General features: G+C 34.7%; 1 protein-coding gene across 3 annotated transcripts in view; it reads left to right on the top strand.

Annotated features, from left to right (window-relative positions):
* The window catches only part of ARHGAP42 (Rho GTPase activating protein 42), a 305,485-nt gene that overhangs the window by 215,223 nt on the left and 71,908 nt on the right, over window positions 1-18,354 (top strand). For all 3 annotated transcript variants that reach the window (XM_045790829.2, XM_045790828.2, XM_087868223.1), the window contains 2 exons: window positions 9,413-9,517; window positions 11,552-11,681. In XM_045790829.2, the coding sequence (XP_045646785.1) occupies window positions 9,413-9,517; window positions 11,552-11,681 (235 nt within the window). The remainder of the gene's footprint in view (window positions 1-9,412; window positions 9,518-11,551; window positions 11,682-18,354) is intronic.

The following is an 18,354-nucleotide window of genomic DNA, read 5'->3' as shown; positions in this document are numbered from 1 at the left end:
TATCTGATGGTATTTTTTCATACTTCTTTTTTACCTGCTCCCATTTCTTTCAGATACTATGCTCATCTGCTATGTTGTTTTTCTTCCTTGCACCTAGAATGACCCTTTCACACCTGTAATTCCCTTCTCTCTCTCCCCTGGGGAGCGACATGTCTGAAGAGGGACATTTGGGTAGCCTATTACCCTGTTAAAGCCTCTTTTATAGTCTATCCTGTCTGGGAACAGTGAACTAGACCATTCTGTCAGATGATACCATATATATAAGGAGAAGACTGTAAAATTGTTTGCTCACAGGTGACTGATGGAATGGTAAGAATTTGTGAATTCCTTTGGTAATATATGTAGAGAGGTGGAAACTGTGCTTCAATTGAAATGGGTTTTCTTCTTTCCCTCTACCATATCCCATATTGGGATGGTCTGATAAATCTTCTGTAATGCATACCTTTTTTGTGACACCACAATCAAAACCAATGTTGAACTTGTCCTTCTTCCAAAATATTTTCTTGGCTGCTATATTTTTCTTATTGGAATGTCTAGCCAAACCAAAATGGTGCTGTCAGTTTAGTCTTGGTCTCATTTCTAGCCATACAGCTTCATCCATGGGGTTCTATTTAATTTCCTTTGTAGTAATGAAAAGAATGGAAATGGAAGCAATGAAACATGGGCATGTTGCTCTTTAGGTTATGTACTTACAAATTAATTTTGAGGAAAGAAATTTTTTTTAATTTCAAAAACAAAGTTCCCAGGAGCTATAAACATTAAATAATTAAGAAAACTTTAATATTTTTACCCATTTTGTTCTACAGAAAATCCAATTCCTGTTGCATTATTGTTTCATATTGCAGAAATCTAGTAGTCTACTCTAGTTTTGGCCCGTATTTATTTAACAAATAAACATTAGAGTAAAGTAAAATGCCCCAAGGATGGGATCTATCTTCTATAGATTATAAGATACAGAGTAGAATAGAAACTGTAAGTAGGGAATGATAGTTGACACTATCATAAAGTAAGAATGTTGATATATTTGAGATAATTTTACATTGTTTCAATCAATATCAAGATCTTATTGCTTGCCATAAAATTTCTACAGAATATTCAGGAGGTACAGTAGTACACCCATTTTATCCACAGGTATATGTTCCAAGACCCCCAGTGGATACCAGAAACCAAGGGTGGTCCTGCCCCCATATATACTATGGTTTTTTCCTGTATATACATACTAACCTACAGTAAAGTTTGATTTATAAATTAATCACAGTAAAAGATTAGCAATAATAACTAGTAATAGAACAATTATAACAATATGCTGTAATAAAGTTATGTGAATGTGGTCTCTTTTCAAAATATCTTACTGTACTCACCCTTCTTGTGGTGATGTGAGATGATAAAACGCCTATATGATGAAATGAAGTGAATAATGTAGGCATTGTTAATATATTGTTATTGTTAGGCTACTTTGACCTATGATATGTCAGGAAGATTATCTGCTTTCACACCATGGTTGACTGTGGGTAACTGAACCACAGAAAGCAAAACCTTGGGTAAGAGGATATTACTATATTAGAAATAAATATTCCTACAGTGTCATTATTTCAAGGAAAAGCCAGTTCTAATACATAGAAGAATGGGGGACATTTATATATATTTTTAAAACTATGTAATTGTTCTTAAAAGATACAGAAAATCAGCTCTTTAAACTCAGTTCTCCATTAGGTATGTAGTTTTAATGGCCTTTTCCCCCTCCCCCATTTATCATATCTTATATAGAAAATGATTGTAGTTAACTGATTTCTAGACCTACACTTCCAGTATGGTAGCAACTACCCATATATGGCTATCAGGCACTCAAAATGATAGTCTAGATTAAGATGATCTGTAAATGTAAAACACATACTAGATTGCAAAGGTTTGGTACAAAAAAGTATATAAAATATCACAAAACCTCTTTTATATTGCTTAAATATTGAAATGATAATATTTTAGATAAATCATATTAAGTAAAATACTACATTTCACTTACTTTAAAATTTTTTTATGTAGCTACTAGAAAATTTAAAATTTCACATTGGTTTGCATTTATTCACATTATGTTTCTGTCAAACAGTGCTAGACTTCATCCTTTCAGATTTGCCAACAAGATATATGAGGTTAGGTCTAGAATGGGGGAAAAGAACAGAGAGGGAAAAACCCATCTCCTGACTCTTGATCTTAAGATTCTCCTACTTCTCAGAGTTGCTTGGAGCTTATAAGAATTTTGAAAGATTAGGAGAAAAAGCTTCTGAAGTATGCTGAACATGAACAGCTTACCTAAGGGAATTGAGCCCTAGTGTATTTGAAATATATTATGGTACATGAAAGTTTGTGGCTCAGAAATGCAGAGAATCTTTTTATGACTTAACTGCCTTACAGTTCATTCAGCTGCAATTTGTGTATGTTTTGATTACATTCTTTTGCATACTAAGCTGGAACTAACGTTTTGTGAGCAACTACTGTGTCATGTGTTTTCTCTGTGTGATCACATGGCCCATACAACAGCTTTAATATTAGGTAATTGCTATTTGCCCAGATGAGGAAGTTAAGTCACAGGAAGATTGTTAGTTGCCTGAGATCACAAACGTAAAGAGAGGGAGACCCAGAAATCCAGACCCCAAAGCTGAAGTCCTGTATAGTACCATTTACTGTCTCAATGGCTACCTGATTATAACAAATAGTCCTTCCTTGACACTTGCTCTGACCAAATAAAATGGATGGCTATAGAAAATTGTACTGTAATTTTAAGTCCTTAAAATTAGAAGAAAATATGAGGTTGACCTTTATTTTGGTAAAGGTGCTTGAATCAGTGCACCTATCTGTCCATTTATTCATTCTTCCATCCTTGTTTTTATCATCCTTTTTAAGAATTTGCCCTCTCCCCGACCAGGCTACAGTTGACACACCACCTTTTGTGTAGCAACAGACAAGTATAATGCCTGAGAGGTAATAACATAGAATTTGGCTCTAGTCTTACAGCTGTGCAAATCTGACTTGTTTTCAAACTCTGTGTGCCTTAGGTTTTTATCTGTAAATTGGGAATAAAAACTGTGTTTCCCAGAATTGTGGTGAGGCTCATCCAATGCAGGTAACACACAGCAATTGCCTGGTGCATCATTAGCATCAGTAAGGTATCAGCTAGTATTGAGCTCTCACATTGACTGTTAGCACTAGATATGAAAACCATATTGATGAATTGTTTTTTAATGTGGCTTCAAAGCCAGATATAACTGTTTCAAAAACACATTTTTAATTTTAACGTGCTTTAAAATATACATCTAAGTACTATAAGAGCATGTTCTTATTAGAGTATTCTTTTTAGACTTGTTTTTAGTCTTTTTGTATTATGTTTAAAATTAATATGAAAAATGAAAATAAACCATTATATGTAAGCTAAAACATACTGTTTTTGACACTCTGCCCTTAGTCTGTTAAATTTAATTTTAAATCTCTTGTTAAAGAAAATGTCACTCAATCTGTTTAATATGTGTTAGCTTTTTAGCTTATTATATCAGGAAATATACTAGAAAATACTTTTTGGGTTGTCTAAAGTTTGAATAATTTTGAGACTCAATATACTTGCTAAGTTAAAGTCAAATAGTATATAGAACTGCAGGTCTTGAAAGTTAAACCTTTTTGTGTTCTTTTTCAGTATGATTCATTAGCTTTAATATAGAAAATTTAGTTTAGGATAAAGTAAAGTGAGCAAATAACACAATGTTGTGTTTTTTTTTTTTTCAAAACTCTGTAAGACTAAAGGCTAAATTTCTAACCTACTGAAAACCTAAATACAGTCATTCTATAAAAATGAAAGAATAAAGCTGTCCTCAGATCATACATCTTAAAATCTGTTTGGTGTTTGGATTTAGTTCTAGCTACCGTTAACTGAAAATCTGAAGTTTGCAAAAGCAATTGGATAGTGAACCGAATTTTGGAAAAGTAAGAAAAACACATTGCATTGGTTTTGTTGACTCATCCCTTTGTACCTCGTGTTAGAAATCAGTCATGTGAAGACCTTATCTAAATGTAGCTTCTGTTGAACTTTATTTTTTTTATTTTTTGTAGTTACAGTGTTTTATTTAAATGTAGTTAGTCAACATACAGTGCAATACTAGTTTCAGGTGCAGAATCCAGTGATCCATCACCCACACACAACACCTAGTGTCTACTACCACAACTGCCTCCCCAATACCCATCACCCATCCAACCCTTCCCTCACCCCAGCAACTCTCAGTTTGTTCTCTATAGTTAAGTGTCTGTTTAATGGTTTGCCTCTCTCTTTTTTTGTTCACCCTATGTTCATTTGTTTCTTAAATTCCATGTATGAGTGAAATCATATTCTCTTATTTCGCTTAGCAGAATACTCTCTAGCTCTGTCCACGTCATTGCAAATAGCAAGAGTTCATTCTTTTTGATGGCTGATGAATATATATACACACGTATACACACACACACACACACACACACACACACACACACACACATGATCTGTTTGTGATTCTTCTTTATCCATTCATCAGTCAATGAACATATGGACATTTGGGCTCTTTCCATAATTTGGCCATTGTTCATAATGCTGCTGTAAACATTGGAAGGCATGTATCTCTTTGAATCAGTATTTTTGTATCCTTTGGGAAATACCTAGTAGTATAATTGCTGGGTTGTAGAGCAGATCTATTTTTAAGTCTTTGAGGAGCCTCCATACTATTTTCTAGAGTGGTTGCACCATTTGCATTCCCACCAACAGTGCAAGAGGGTTCCCCTTTTTCCTTATCCTTGCCAACACCAGTTGTTTCCTTTGCTGTTAATTTTAGCCATTCTGACAGGTACGAGGTGATATCTAATTGTAGTTTTGATTTGCATTTCCCTGATGATGAGTCATGTTGAGCATCTTTTCATTTGTCTGTTAGCCATCTGTATGTCTTCTTTAATCACCTTGTTGGCTTTAGTTCTTTGTTTTTTTCTGTTTCTTTACCATAGAAGTTTACCTCCAGCCACTTCATCTGAGTTCCATGAAATCTTGGAAATTTGCCTTTGGGAACTCTACAGATTCTTGACTGCTGATGCAATATATAGCCATGATTTCAGAAAGTTTTGCCTTTTTTTTTTTTTTTTTTGGCATCTATGCACATGTCTGTCCATTCATTCATTTGTTGTTTCTTTCATCATCCTCTTTAAAAATTGTCTCCCCAGGCTGCTTTTCATCTTTGGCTCTCTTTTCTTTAATTTTCTCATTTATTTGATTATGTTTTTTATACTCTTTCATTTCCATTCAATAAATTGCTCTGAATATCTATTCATTAAACTTAAAGTATTCAGTAGTTATTTTGAGGCTATCAGCTAAGATATTTATCTCTAAGTTTCCTCCAAGTAAGGAACAGCAAAGAGTACAGGTTTAACTCATAGACTGGACACTTGTACTGGATGAAAATTGATACCTTGCTTTTGGTCTATGTTTCCAATCTTCTTAAAGGTTTCAATGGCCAAATGTAGAGTTATTACATGAGATTTGGATTTCTTTCAATGAATTATAGTACTCTGTGTATGTGAAGTATATATTTTTTAAAAGCACTCTTATTGGGGTGTAATTCAACATAACCATACAATTCACTCATCTTTAGTTAATTTTTGTCTGTGGTGTGAGGTAGGGTTACAACTTCATTCTTTTGCAATGGTTATCCAGTAGTCTACAAATCACTTGCTGAAAAGACTATTCTTTACCCATTGTATGGTCTTGGTGCCATTGCTGAAAATAAGTTGACCATAGATGTGTAGGCTTATTTTTAGGTTCTCAATTCTTAGACATTGATTTAATGTCTATACTTGTGCTGGTGTCATGTTGTGTTGATTACCATTGTTTTGTATTGAGTTTTGAAATGGAAAAGTGTGAGTCTAAATACTTAGTTCTCCTTTTTCAAGATTGTTTTGATGGTCTGGGTCCCTTGCAATTCCATATGAATTTTAGCATCAGCATGTCAGTTATCATAAAGAAGTCCATCTGGACTTCTCACAGAGATTGTGTTGAATCTGCACATCATTTTGGGGATTATTGCCATCTTAACAGTATTAAGTCTTCTAATTCATGAGCATGATGTACTCTACTTTTATTTAAACTTTCTTTAATTCCTTAAATAGTGTTTTGTACTTTTCAAGTTATGAATTTTGTACTTAAAATTTATTCCTCAGTATTTAATTCTTTTGAAACTATTATAAATGGAACTAATTTCATTTTCAGATTGTTCATTCCGAGCATATAGAAATAAAGTTGACTTTTGTGAATTGATTTTTGTAACCTGCCACATTGCTGAACTTGTTTATCAGTTCTAGTAGTTTTGGTAGTGGATTCCCTAAGACTTTCAGTGATTAATTTCTTAGGAGACAAGGAATGAATCACACCATTATAAGAGCCTTTATATCCCAGTTCTTCTGCTCAGTTCGAGCAACAGTCCTGGAATTACTGCATCAGTTCCTTCAGAGTTCTTCCCCTCACTCCCATGCTAGTCCCCAACTCCTTTTCTTACTTTTTTCTGCCATTCACAGTATCATTGGTAACTATGGGCCTGTAAGACTTGAAACTTGGTGATTAAAGGGCTGGGGAATTATGAATATTTTGTCCTTTGCTGTCTTGCAGTCAATTTTGCTAAATGTAGTATCGATGTTTATATTTGGTCAGGTTATTGGAGTGACAAATAGTAATTTGATTCTAAAACCCCTGGGAATAATAAAGTGCTATATAAGCTTTTACTGATGATAAAAATGATTTAATATTTTTGGGGTTCCTGGGTGGCTTGGTCAGTTAAGCATCTGTCATGATCCTGGGGTCCTTATTTATTTATTTGAGAGAGAGAGAGAGAGCACAGGAGCTCACAAACTGGGGGAAGAGGAGAGGGACAAGCAGACTCCCCGCTGAGCAGGGAACCCAGTAGAAGGCTCCATCCCAGGACTCTAGGATTATGATCTGAGCCGAAGGCAGACGCTTAACTATCTGAGCCATCCAGGCACCCGAAAGTGATTTATTTTTAAAACCTAATTTGTCTCTTCAGTAGTTTTTGTAATTGTTATTATTTTAAAGGTCCGGTTTACCTTAAGCTAAGCTGAAACAGTAGTCTTTCCCACACTGCTCCACTCACTCAGGCAGATTGAACAAAGAAAATGACATGTAGGAAATGCAATTCGTAAAGATTTTCAGACTGTCCTATTAATTTACCTTAATTTAGCATCATGGAAGTTGTTGAGGAGAAAATGAGCTAGTAGAGATTCAAACCTAATAACGTTTTACTTTACTGCCATCTAGAGGCAGTTATTTCATACATGCTGTCTTTTTTAAACTTTCACAAAAGTTGCTTCCAAACAAAGGAAAAAGTAGATTGTTCTTTGTAGGTAATTTCTCTGTACTTCTCTCAAAATTGTTCTTTCCCTAGTAGGTGCTCAGCAGTCATTGTCTTCTACTGAGTGAATCTGAATTCTGCTAGAAGATGCCAACAGATTTGTTTATTCAGACAGATCTTGGGGAATTTGGTGTTTTACAGGAAAACTTACAACAAATATTCTTAAAGCTCTTCTTTATAAGTTTAATTAAATCCTGTATACTTAGGGTGATATTAGAATAATATCTTTGTATGACATCCAGTTAATAACAAGACAGTTCAATTGGGGACCAGTTATAGACATTAAAACATGAAATAATACTCTTTCAAACAACTTCATAAACTATTATTCAGGTATTTCAAAGACTAGTGTTGTCTATATAGTTCAAAAGTATTTTCTTACTTGTTTCTGAAAACATAAATCTGTATATCCAACTCTCAATTAATTAAAGGATATAGTTCTTTTTAATTAGGCCACAATATGTGCAGACCATATATTTTTAATTATTGGATAATTCAACAGATATATTGTAACATCATTTTAGTAAAGGATAATCTATTGAGTATTTAGTTTTGATAATAATAATTATCAGTAGATGTAAAATTGACAGTGTAAAATAATTCTAGAATTGGAAGACAATATATTTTGACATATCAGGAATTATTGAATAAGAGAAGGAAAGTCTTTAAAATATAACAATTTAAAACCAACTTGAAAGTATGTGTTTTCTGACATGAACATAACTTTGTAAGAAGTTGACTTGCTATAGAAGAAAAGCATTCGATCATTGTTTTCAGATAGAACCAGTATTTATCTGTTGGAAATCATAACACACATACCAGTTGGTGCTTAGCTGAATCTCCCTATTTCCCCAGACAGAGGAAATTGTGGGAGATTTATTCACTTATGAAGATTTCAAATTGTTTCTTCCTTAGTTTAAAATAATAGCTTACAGACATAATATACTATTTGAATTAGAAAACCATTAGCCATTTCTGGAAAATATTTTCTTTTTTTTTTTCCAAAGATTTTATTTATTTATTTGACAGTAATAGAGACAGCCAGTGAAAGAGGGAACACAAGCAGGGGGAGTGGGAGAGGAAGAAGCAGGCTCCCAGGGGAGGAGCCTGATGCGGGGCTCGATCCCAGGACCCCGGGATCACGCCCTGAGCTGAAGGCAGACGCTTAACGACTGAGCCACCCAGGCACCCCAAGGAAAATATTTTCTAACTTTGTTGTAGGAAGGGTTCAAATTGGTGAGCAAGTTTGTAATAAAAATCTCAATGAATTAAATGAAAAAATAATTATTTTTCAGTAATAACTTATACAAACAACTGTGTCCTGTAAGCCCATGGAGATCCATTCTCGCTTTAGAATCAGACCATAATAAATAAGCGCATGTGAGTTTGGGGTTAGAAGGCTAATAGACATTGTGGTTTCCTGAAGAGGATTTTGTTCAACTCTTTATATGAAAAATCTGTATCCAGTTCCAAGATTTTGCTCAACTCTTTTGTCTGTTTTTAGTTCTTGCCACTACTTGCTAAAATGTTGTCTATTTAATACCCGATCTGTACTGCCACCTTGTGATATTTTTCTTAATTTTGTCTGGCCAAAATCTTATTCCTTCCCTTGGGTACTCCTTATCTCTAATTTACTGGTTTAGTCTTCTTCACATCTCTCTGTTTGGATTACTACTCTTCTAGGGTTGGACCTATGTCACTTTGGGATTAACGATCTCTCCTGGATATTTCTTCAATGCATTTGAATGCATTGAATGCTAGAATAGTTAATATAACAACTGTCCCTGTCACTGTCTACCAAAAAGGAAGTAAAAATTAGCTTTTGTGGTTTATTTCAAACTCATAATTCAAGTGTCTGCCTTGCCAAACAAAGGGGTTAAAAATCTATTAGCTTGAGGATTTAGAATGAGATATAATTTCCCAATTTATTATGTTTGATATCATCTTTTTTAAAACACATTTTCATGGTTTCTTTCATTTCTCTATTTTTACAGCTTTTGTCATTCCTTCAGGGTTTATTTACTTTTTACCATGAGGGATACGAACTTGCCCAGGAATTTGCACCATATAAGCAACAGCTTCAGTTCAACTTGCAGAACGTAAGACTCTGCCTGTTCTCACTGCTTCTCCTTTGTGAATCAAATGGTGACAGAGAAACTAAGTATAACCAAGCCAAACCTTGGAGTGTTTCAAAAACTTATCTAATTTAGAAAAGTCATTTAATAAATTTATTAAAACTTTTTTTTCTAGCTGCTGGTTGAGAGTGTACCAAGAAAGAGCTAATCATATGTTAGAAAAGTTTATGCTAGCAAGTTTCATAAAAATAAGTATTACTGAGGTATAGATAATAGATACTTGGAAGGTCAGAAACTTTTGCCTTTATCCAATGTTATTATTTTACCGGGAGACCTTAGGCAAGTCTTATTTTCTGAAAGAGTAACATTTCAACATTTGTGAAATGAGAAGGTTGTACTTGAGCACTGAAGGAATGTCCTTTTCCTCTCTGAAATTGTATATAATATATATATATTTTTATTTTCTAATAATTGTGGTTTTTCAGCATTCATAGTAACTGCTTTAAAGCTTAATTGAGAATTATTTATAAACATCCTATCTATTTCTGTTAGGGTTTATTTTGTAAAGTTATCTAGTCCTTTTAGTATCCCTTTTCATACTTATACAAATTCAGATTTGCAAATGCTAAGCATCACTTACATTACACACACACACACACACACACACACACACACACCCCTTACCCAGTCCATTCCGGCATTATCTAACCTGACAAATAAGAAAGTTCTATTTGTTGAGAATTTTGTATAAATGAAGTTATTTTTGAATAACTAGTACTCAATGACCAAAATAACCTAGTGCTCAATGGCCAAAATAATTTGGAAAGCTTTCACTTAATTTTCTATAAAAAGCTTATCTTTCACTGTTTATCTGATTCTTGCCATTGTGGAGAGGTTCAGTAAATGGAACTATGGGGTTGGAATGTCCCATGAGAAATGGGTAATTGGATTTATTCTACTTGTGTTTTGGGTTTTAGCTTTTTTTTAAATCTAGATTTTCTAGCAGAATTGGTTTCACATGCAAGTCATTCTGTTGTTTTCTCAATATGGAATGCATTTAGACTTTTTTAGTAAATATTAAAGGGGAAAATCATAAAGGCCAAAATATTTTTATGATTTATTTCCATATGAATTATAATTATATTAAGAGTCCCGCAGTTCAAGAACAAGAGAGAAATGTAAGGAATTGGAAAATTTCTGATCCTTATGTTTAAAAGAATTTGAAAAAAAAAAAAGCTTAAGAAGTAGCAAAAGTGGCAATTAAGAAAATTTTCCTAACTTAGTTTGGGATTCAGTTCTTTTATTATGGGCGAGAACAAATTTTAAAGTCGGGTGGTGGTGATTTTTGTTTCCAAACATATTGCTTGTTTCCAAACAAATTGTTGAAATAATGTGGCCTGAATACAAAAGAGATCGAGAAAAGCCTATGCTTTCTATATCTTACCTTAAGTAAACTTGCTGTAATGTGAGTAAACTATTTTTTGTAATAGAAGTTAGAACTAGTAAACCCATTCATTTTTATGAGTTAATTTATACACTGACCTCTTGATAACTATTTCTGGAAACCAAGCTAAGTGATACATCTTCTAAAAAGTTTTAAGAATACGGATGATGAACTTTTTTTTTTTTTTTTTTTTTTGCTAAGTGCCACATAAAAGTATGTGACTATTTTGTCTTCATCCCTCAAAAGAAATCTAAGTTCCTATATATCTGTCTTTTTACCTTAGGTATTAGTGAATATAAAACTCTATTTCATAAATATTATATTTTTAAATGTTATGATTTGTTCATTAAGTAATAATGTTAGAGTAGGAAATAGCAATAAAGTATACACCTACACATACTGTACAGATTCAGAGAAACATGCAGAAGGTCATGTTTCACTAAAGCAATTCAAAATCACCATAGGACTCAACATATAAGTCACGGATGTGGTTGAATAGTGCTGAGAGAATCAAGGTTATTCTTTGCACCACTTGCAGTTTTGAACTTGAGACTGGAAGTTCCTCAAAACTGGTAGGAAACAATGAATGAAATTGTTGTTTCTATTTGCTTAAGACAAGGAATAATTTTGAAAGTACTCGACAAGAGGTAGAGCGGTTGATGCAAAGAATGAAATCTGCCAACCAAGATTACAGACCACCCAGCCAATGGACAATGGAAGGCTACCTTTATGTCCAGGAGAAACGTGAGTCACGAAGACGTAACTTAATGAGTCTTATGATTAACATTTGTTTCGTGAGATTTGACTTGGTTAGTGTTTTCCTTCAAATAGGAAGACTGCAGTTCCTTACAGCTTTATCATATTTAGTCTGGTGTCCCACTACCACCATCAAATTGCAGGAGTTTTTCCACATTTCACCATCAGGATCTCCAAGTTGGCATATTATTGAACTTCGAACTTACAACCTTCACTGATGATAGTGTAACATAAGTTCAGTTTTAGAATTTCATTGTAATAGCTAATCTCAGTTTAAACTTTCATGGAAAATTGAAATTCAGTACCTTTATCAGTATGAATCATCCTGGTGACTATGATAATACTTTCTCTTCCTACAGCATTATTTCATTAAATTCTGTGCTCTACCAGTTTTCAGGAGTAAAACTGGCAATTATATAATGTCAAATTGGCACTTTTTACTTCCTGAGGTTAGAAAATAAGCATCAGACACAATAGGACACTATTATAATTGCTCACACTAAGAAAGTTTTCTCACAAAAATTAATAAAAAGCCATTCAAACTTGTATAAATAGCATTCTTTCTGCATGATAGTTGCTTTGAGTGGAACCAGTCTGACTCAAGTAACTATTTCAAACCAGATATGCTCTAATGCACCAGTCTCGTCCTGTTTATGGTAAAGGAGCAGTTGTTTTTATTTCTAATCCATTATGAATCTATGTCTTTGTAAAACACAAAATCATATGCTTGGATTTTGCAGTAATGCCAAATCATTGTAAAAGTTTTGAAATGCTTATTTTTACTTTCTGTACTATTCTCATATATTGGGACTAAAAAGACACATAGAGTAGCACTGCTCTGAGGTCTCCATATCAGTAGATGATAGATTAATGAAGTTGTTTTGGTTAGTTAGTAAGATATTATAGTTAAAAGGGTTGAGATGGAAAAGCTAGAGATACTGGGTTGGCTGTGAAAGTTTTTGACATAATGCAGTATGATTACTAAAATGCCAGCACATTTAATGTTTGACATGCTTAGGTGATGCTCATTTGTTGGATAGCAGTATACAAGCAAATAATGACTTGATCCAACAGACTCAGCAAATATTTATTACTGTATGGATTAGATGATAGAGGGCTGCTGGCTCGGGAGTTCTGGGTATCAGGATTTTTCTCTCTCATCAGTATCGACTTTGACCAGTCTGCTGTTTTTGGATGTTAAAATAAATCTAATGACCTGCCTAGCTATTCTGTAATTAGACCATAATAAATCACTTTCACCGCAATTTCATGAAAAAAAAAACTAACTCATTGGTCACATACGGGGTATATGGATTTAACTCAGGACACTTAGGAAATTTTTAAATACTTGTTTTGAATAACTGTTTCAGATTTGGAAACCTCGGTGTGATGGTACATTGAGAGGAACTTACATTTTGCATCAATAAAATATTTTGCTGAGCAGAAAAATGTATTGATAAAGAGGCTGGTTCAAACATGAATGTGGTAGAGGAGGTGCCATCCTCTTGCTTAAAGATATTTTTTTTATTAATTAAGACTCAGTAATATTTTATTTCTTGAGTTGCTTTTTTTTTTTTTAACTCCCCCAGTGTTACATAATTGCTGAAGTCCTTTGTGGCTACACAACATTTTGTTTTAAAGAAGAAAGCTTTGGATTACCTAGCAAATTCTTTTGTACATTAATCTTCAAGTATATCGTGTTTATTTGGTACTTGGGAGTTCATCCATTCATTGGACAGTGCTGTAGTTTATTTACTCATTCTATAGCTGGGGACATTTGGGTCAGAATATAAGCATAGGCCCTTTAATAATTTGGGGACTGCATGGGTGCACAAAATGCAGTGTTTTAGGCACCCATCTGATGTTGGTGTCTTGTGTTTTAAAATACATGACTTCTCCTCCGGTCAGTCTGAGCTGATTAGAAAGCCCTTTGTGACACTGACCTTTTCTTTAGAATTTGCTATTCTTCTAAGTGATACCACCCACATTCCTAGGCTAAGACTGGAGGTAAATCCTTTACTCCTTAACTCCAGTGTCTCCCTGTAACCTGGGGCCAGCTCTGTCCATTTTATCTCCTTGATAACCTTTGAACCCACACCTCATCTCTACAGTCTTTCATTGGCCTCATACTTGCTCTCTTTCTGCCTCTAGGCTTGCCTGTCTGTAATCCATCCTCTACAGAGCTTCTGGCACATCACTCTACGATGCTGGCTTGTTGTGCCCCTCCTGTGATGGCCCCCTTGGTGGTGTGCGGCCTTTGAGACTTGAACAGTTGGCCCCTCTCTTTAGCATCTTCTTCTTTGATGTTGCCCTCCTACTCCTAAAATAATTTCATCTCAATTTTCTCTATATCCACCTGCATTGTTTTTATAGCTTTAGTGAGGTGCAGTTGGCATACAATGAATTGCAAATATTGAAAACGTATAATTTATTAACTTTTGTCATATATATGTGAACTATGAAACCATCACCACTATGAACACAGTCCTCACCTTCAAAAGTGCTCTCATGCCCTAGTATAATCCCCTCTCTCCTTTTCCTATTCACCATCTCCCCACTTCCATTGCCTAGGGATCTGAAAAGAAAATGGATTTATATCCCTTTGGAACTATTTTTATATGAGGGACAAATATCCAAAGCCCCTTTCCACTTGGTATCTTTGAAAGCATTTTTAAGAAAATCGGACCAGTTCACTAAAACATATTGATTGTACTGTTGCTATCACTGAATGAATAAGTTCTGTGGGGAATAGAAGATGAGATAAAGAATTTGGCTCCAGGGTCTTTATTCTGTAGTGGAAGGCATAAAACTAACTCATGCAATTAGTAACCAGTAATCAATGGTAAATATCAGAGCTGTAAATTGAGTGATAAATGGAGGTGGATGTGATGGGGTAGTAGTAGCATATTATTGCAGTTTAGCCACAGAGCTCCCCTTTATCTGGATATGTGGATATCCATTTTTATGTTACCCACTTCTAGGCATACATAAAATTACATTCTAATAGACTTCATTTTATGTATTTGTTTGTTTGTTTTTAATTTAAATTTCAGTTAACATATAGTGAGATACTGGTTTCAGGAGTAGAATTCAGTGATTCATCACTTACATACAATACCCACTGCTCATCATGACAAGTGCACTCCTTAATCCCCATCACCCATTTAGCCCCTCCTCTACCCACCTCCCTCTATCAACCCTCAGTTTGTTCTCTATCGTAAGAATCTCTTATGGTTTGTTTCCCTCTCTTCTTCCCCCCCTTCCCATATATCCATCTGTTTTCTTTCCTAAATTCCACATATGAGTGAGATCATATGGTATTTGTTTTTCTCTGACTGACTTATTTCACTTAGCGTAATATAGTCTAGCACTAGCCGCATTGTTGCAAATGGCAAGATTTCATTCTTTTTGATGGCTGAGTAATATTCCTGTGTGTGTGTGCGCACATACATGCGCGCACGTGTGTGTGTGTGTGTGTGCGTGTATACCACATCTTCTTTATCCATTCATCACTTGACTGACACTTGGGCTCTTTCCATAGTTTAGCTATTGTTGATAATGCTGCTGTAAACATCAGGGTGCATGTACCCCTTTGAATCTGTGTTTTTGTATCTTTTGGGTAAATACCTAGTAGTGCAGTTGCTGGATCGTAGGTTAGTTAATAGACTTCATTTTAAACAGGAAGAGCTTGGTTCCAAAGTCAGAATTATGTTGGAATTCCATCTGCAATCTGTTACTGGGTGACTCTGGACAAACAATTTTCTGAGCTCAGTATCCTCATTTATAAAAGAAAGATATTTATACCTATCTAGTAATGATGTTGCAAGAATAGAGGTGATATACGTAAAATGTCTCTATTATCAGTAGTGGTGAATAATACTTACCATGAACATTTACTGTTCCATGCAATTTATATTTATCTCATTAGGTTCTTAATACAACTGTTGAGAAGTATTATTACTCTTAAAAGAACAACTCTAATCACATGCCTATTGATGGAGAAAGTAGTACCATCTCAAGCTCTTAGGCTCTATTTTCTTATATGTAAAATGCTCTTTATAATGTCTCACTTAACCTGCCTTCTCAGCGCTGTAAGTAGCATATGAGTCTCATATAATGTCTGACTTATGGGCACTTAGTAGCTATTTAGTGACGTTATTTCCTCCCTTTCCACAAATATCTCAGCAACCTCAGATGAATACTGGGTAAGATAATTAAACTTATTTTTATTTTTTAACGATTTATTTATTTTAGAAAGAGGGAGAGCATGCAGGGGGAGGGGGAGAGGCAGAGAAAGAGGGGAGAGAAAATCACAAAGCAGATTCCAGGCTGAGCATGGAGACTGACTTGGGGCTCAGTCCCAGGACCCTGAGATCACTACCTGAGCTGACCAAGAACCCTACGCTTAACTGACTACACCACCCAGGCGCCCCTAAACTTGTTTTATTTTGCACCTTTAGAGATACAATGAATTTTTATTTTCCTATGCTTTTTTTTAAGGACTTAAGGATTTCTTGTCTAGGAACATCTGCCCTGGCCTAGTCCCAAGCAACTTTAAAGGAAGTAGCATGTGTCTACAGCAAACCTGAAGATCAAATGCATGAGGTTCTGAAGTTAAGATGGAGGCAGAAAAAAAAAAACCTAGGTCTAAAATGTCATCAGAGCATTGCAGCAGCTTTATTTAAAAATTATTGCTTAAATTCAGTTAGCCAACATATAGTACATCATTAGTTTTGATATAATGTTCAATGATTCATTAGTTGCATATAACAGTGCTAATTGAATTTAAATTAAAAAATAAAATAAAATTGAAATTAAAAAAATAAGATAAAAATTATTGCTTTATAAATTTCTTTGTAAGTAATAAAGCCACTATAAGGATTTCCATCCAGCCACTTTCCACTAATCAGCTCTAAGCCTTTAAGTGTTTTATACTGCATGTAACAGAATTATCAACAAGTATGCTTAAGTATTATAGTGTGAAATGGCCCTAAAAAAGAATTGAAGTTTATTATAATAATCATTTGTGATTACAAAGTATATAGCTGTACCCTATAATTTTGAAATCTGGGGTTGTTTAAGTATTTTAAAGCTAAATATGACACCAAGGGCACTGTTGTTACAGAAAAAAAGATTCAAATGCCTCATGAAACACTTCTCAAGTAGTACATTTTTACATTACAGTTTCTTGCTTTTTAAATATATGGTTATGAAACCAAGCCAGCAATAATATTGTACGTAATTGTTGCTAGAAAGATGCAGGTGTTAAGCAGAATGGGACCCTAGATGGAGAAGTTGTGTAGAAAACAAACTCCATTTTCAACCCACTCAGCCCACTGTGGCATTTGGATGCAGGATAATTGGCTTCCCTGTGGGAAGACTGAAGGTCTACCTTGGTCATGGAAAAACTGAATTCACTATGCATCCCTATTCCCTGGTGAAGCAGCAGCATCTAATTCCTTAAGGAGAATATAGGAGGATAATGTAGTATGCTATGGGAAAGAGTAGGACAGTATTTATAGGGGGGGAAATGAACACAATACATATATAAATTTCTTCTAATGTGGGAAGTAAAAGTTATTTTCACTTTAAGAAATTATTTGAGTTCGCTTATTTTCAGATTAGTGGTAAGAGGAAATAACTCCAAGGTCATTGAGGTCTTAGAGAGAAAGATGAGTGATTCATTCCTTCATTCATTTGTCAAGAATTTACTGAGCAACAGATAATGTCTGGCCCTGTTCTAAGGATTGAGAATACACTAGTGAGCAGAGCTTTGTATGTTCCTGCTCTCATAGAGCCTTAGAGTCTAGTGGCAGAAACAGACAATAAATAGAATAAATTCATAAAATTTATCCTATTTTAGACAGTAATAACTGCTAAGAAGAAAATAAAGCAAGAAAGAGATGAGAAATATCAAGGTGAGAGTGTTGAGATGTTAGCTATCTCTGTAGCAAAGGCTGTATTGTAAAGGTGTCATTTAGGAAAAGACCTGGGGAAGTGACAAAACAAGCCATGCAGATATCTGAAGGAAAAGTAGTCCAGGCTAGGGGAACAGGATGTACAAATGCCCTAGGGCAGAAGTGCTTTCCCTGTGTTCAGGGATAGCAAGGAGGGCAATGTAGCTAGAGCAGAGTATAGTAGTAAGATGTGAGGTGAGATCAGTAATGAGGGGCCAGATCATGTGGGCATTGTGTGTAGTAACAGACTCTTTGGGTTTTACCTGCAGTGAAGTGGGAAACCACTGGAGGGTTTTGAACAAAGCAGATGAAATGAACTGGATAAATTTTAGTAGAGTATTTCTGACAGTTTTAAGAATAAAGGACAAAGGCTAAAATTGAGATCAGTTTTAGACTATTTCTCATTCTTGCTACCTCTTGGGAATGTAAGGTATGCCACTTTTATGAGGAGATAACTGAAATTCAGATCTAAAGTGACTCTTGAGTTACAGGGGAGAGTCAGTGCTGCAAGCAAGTAGAGACAAGTGGTTTGATATCCAGACTTTGTACCCCATAAAACTCTCCCTCTACCCTGGCCTTTCTCACAGTAAATATTCTTTTTTTTTTTAATGATTTTTTTATTATATTATGTTAGTCACCATACAGTACATCCCCGGTTTCCGATGTAAGGCTCGATGATTCATTAGTTGCATATAAGACCCAGT

This window comes from Ursus americanus, chromosome 16, assembly GCF_024610735.1.
Source record: "Ursus americanus isolate L20-20 chromosome 16, mUrsAme1.1.p, whole genome shotgun sequence".
Taxonomy (NCBI): Eukaryota; Metazoa; Chordata; class Mammalia; order Carnivora; family Ursidae; genus Ursus; species Ursus americanus.
The sequence above is the reverse complement of the archived record's forward strand: the minus strand, read 5'-3'. Positions and strand labels throughout refer to the sequence as shown.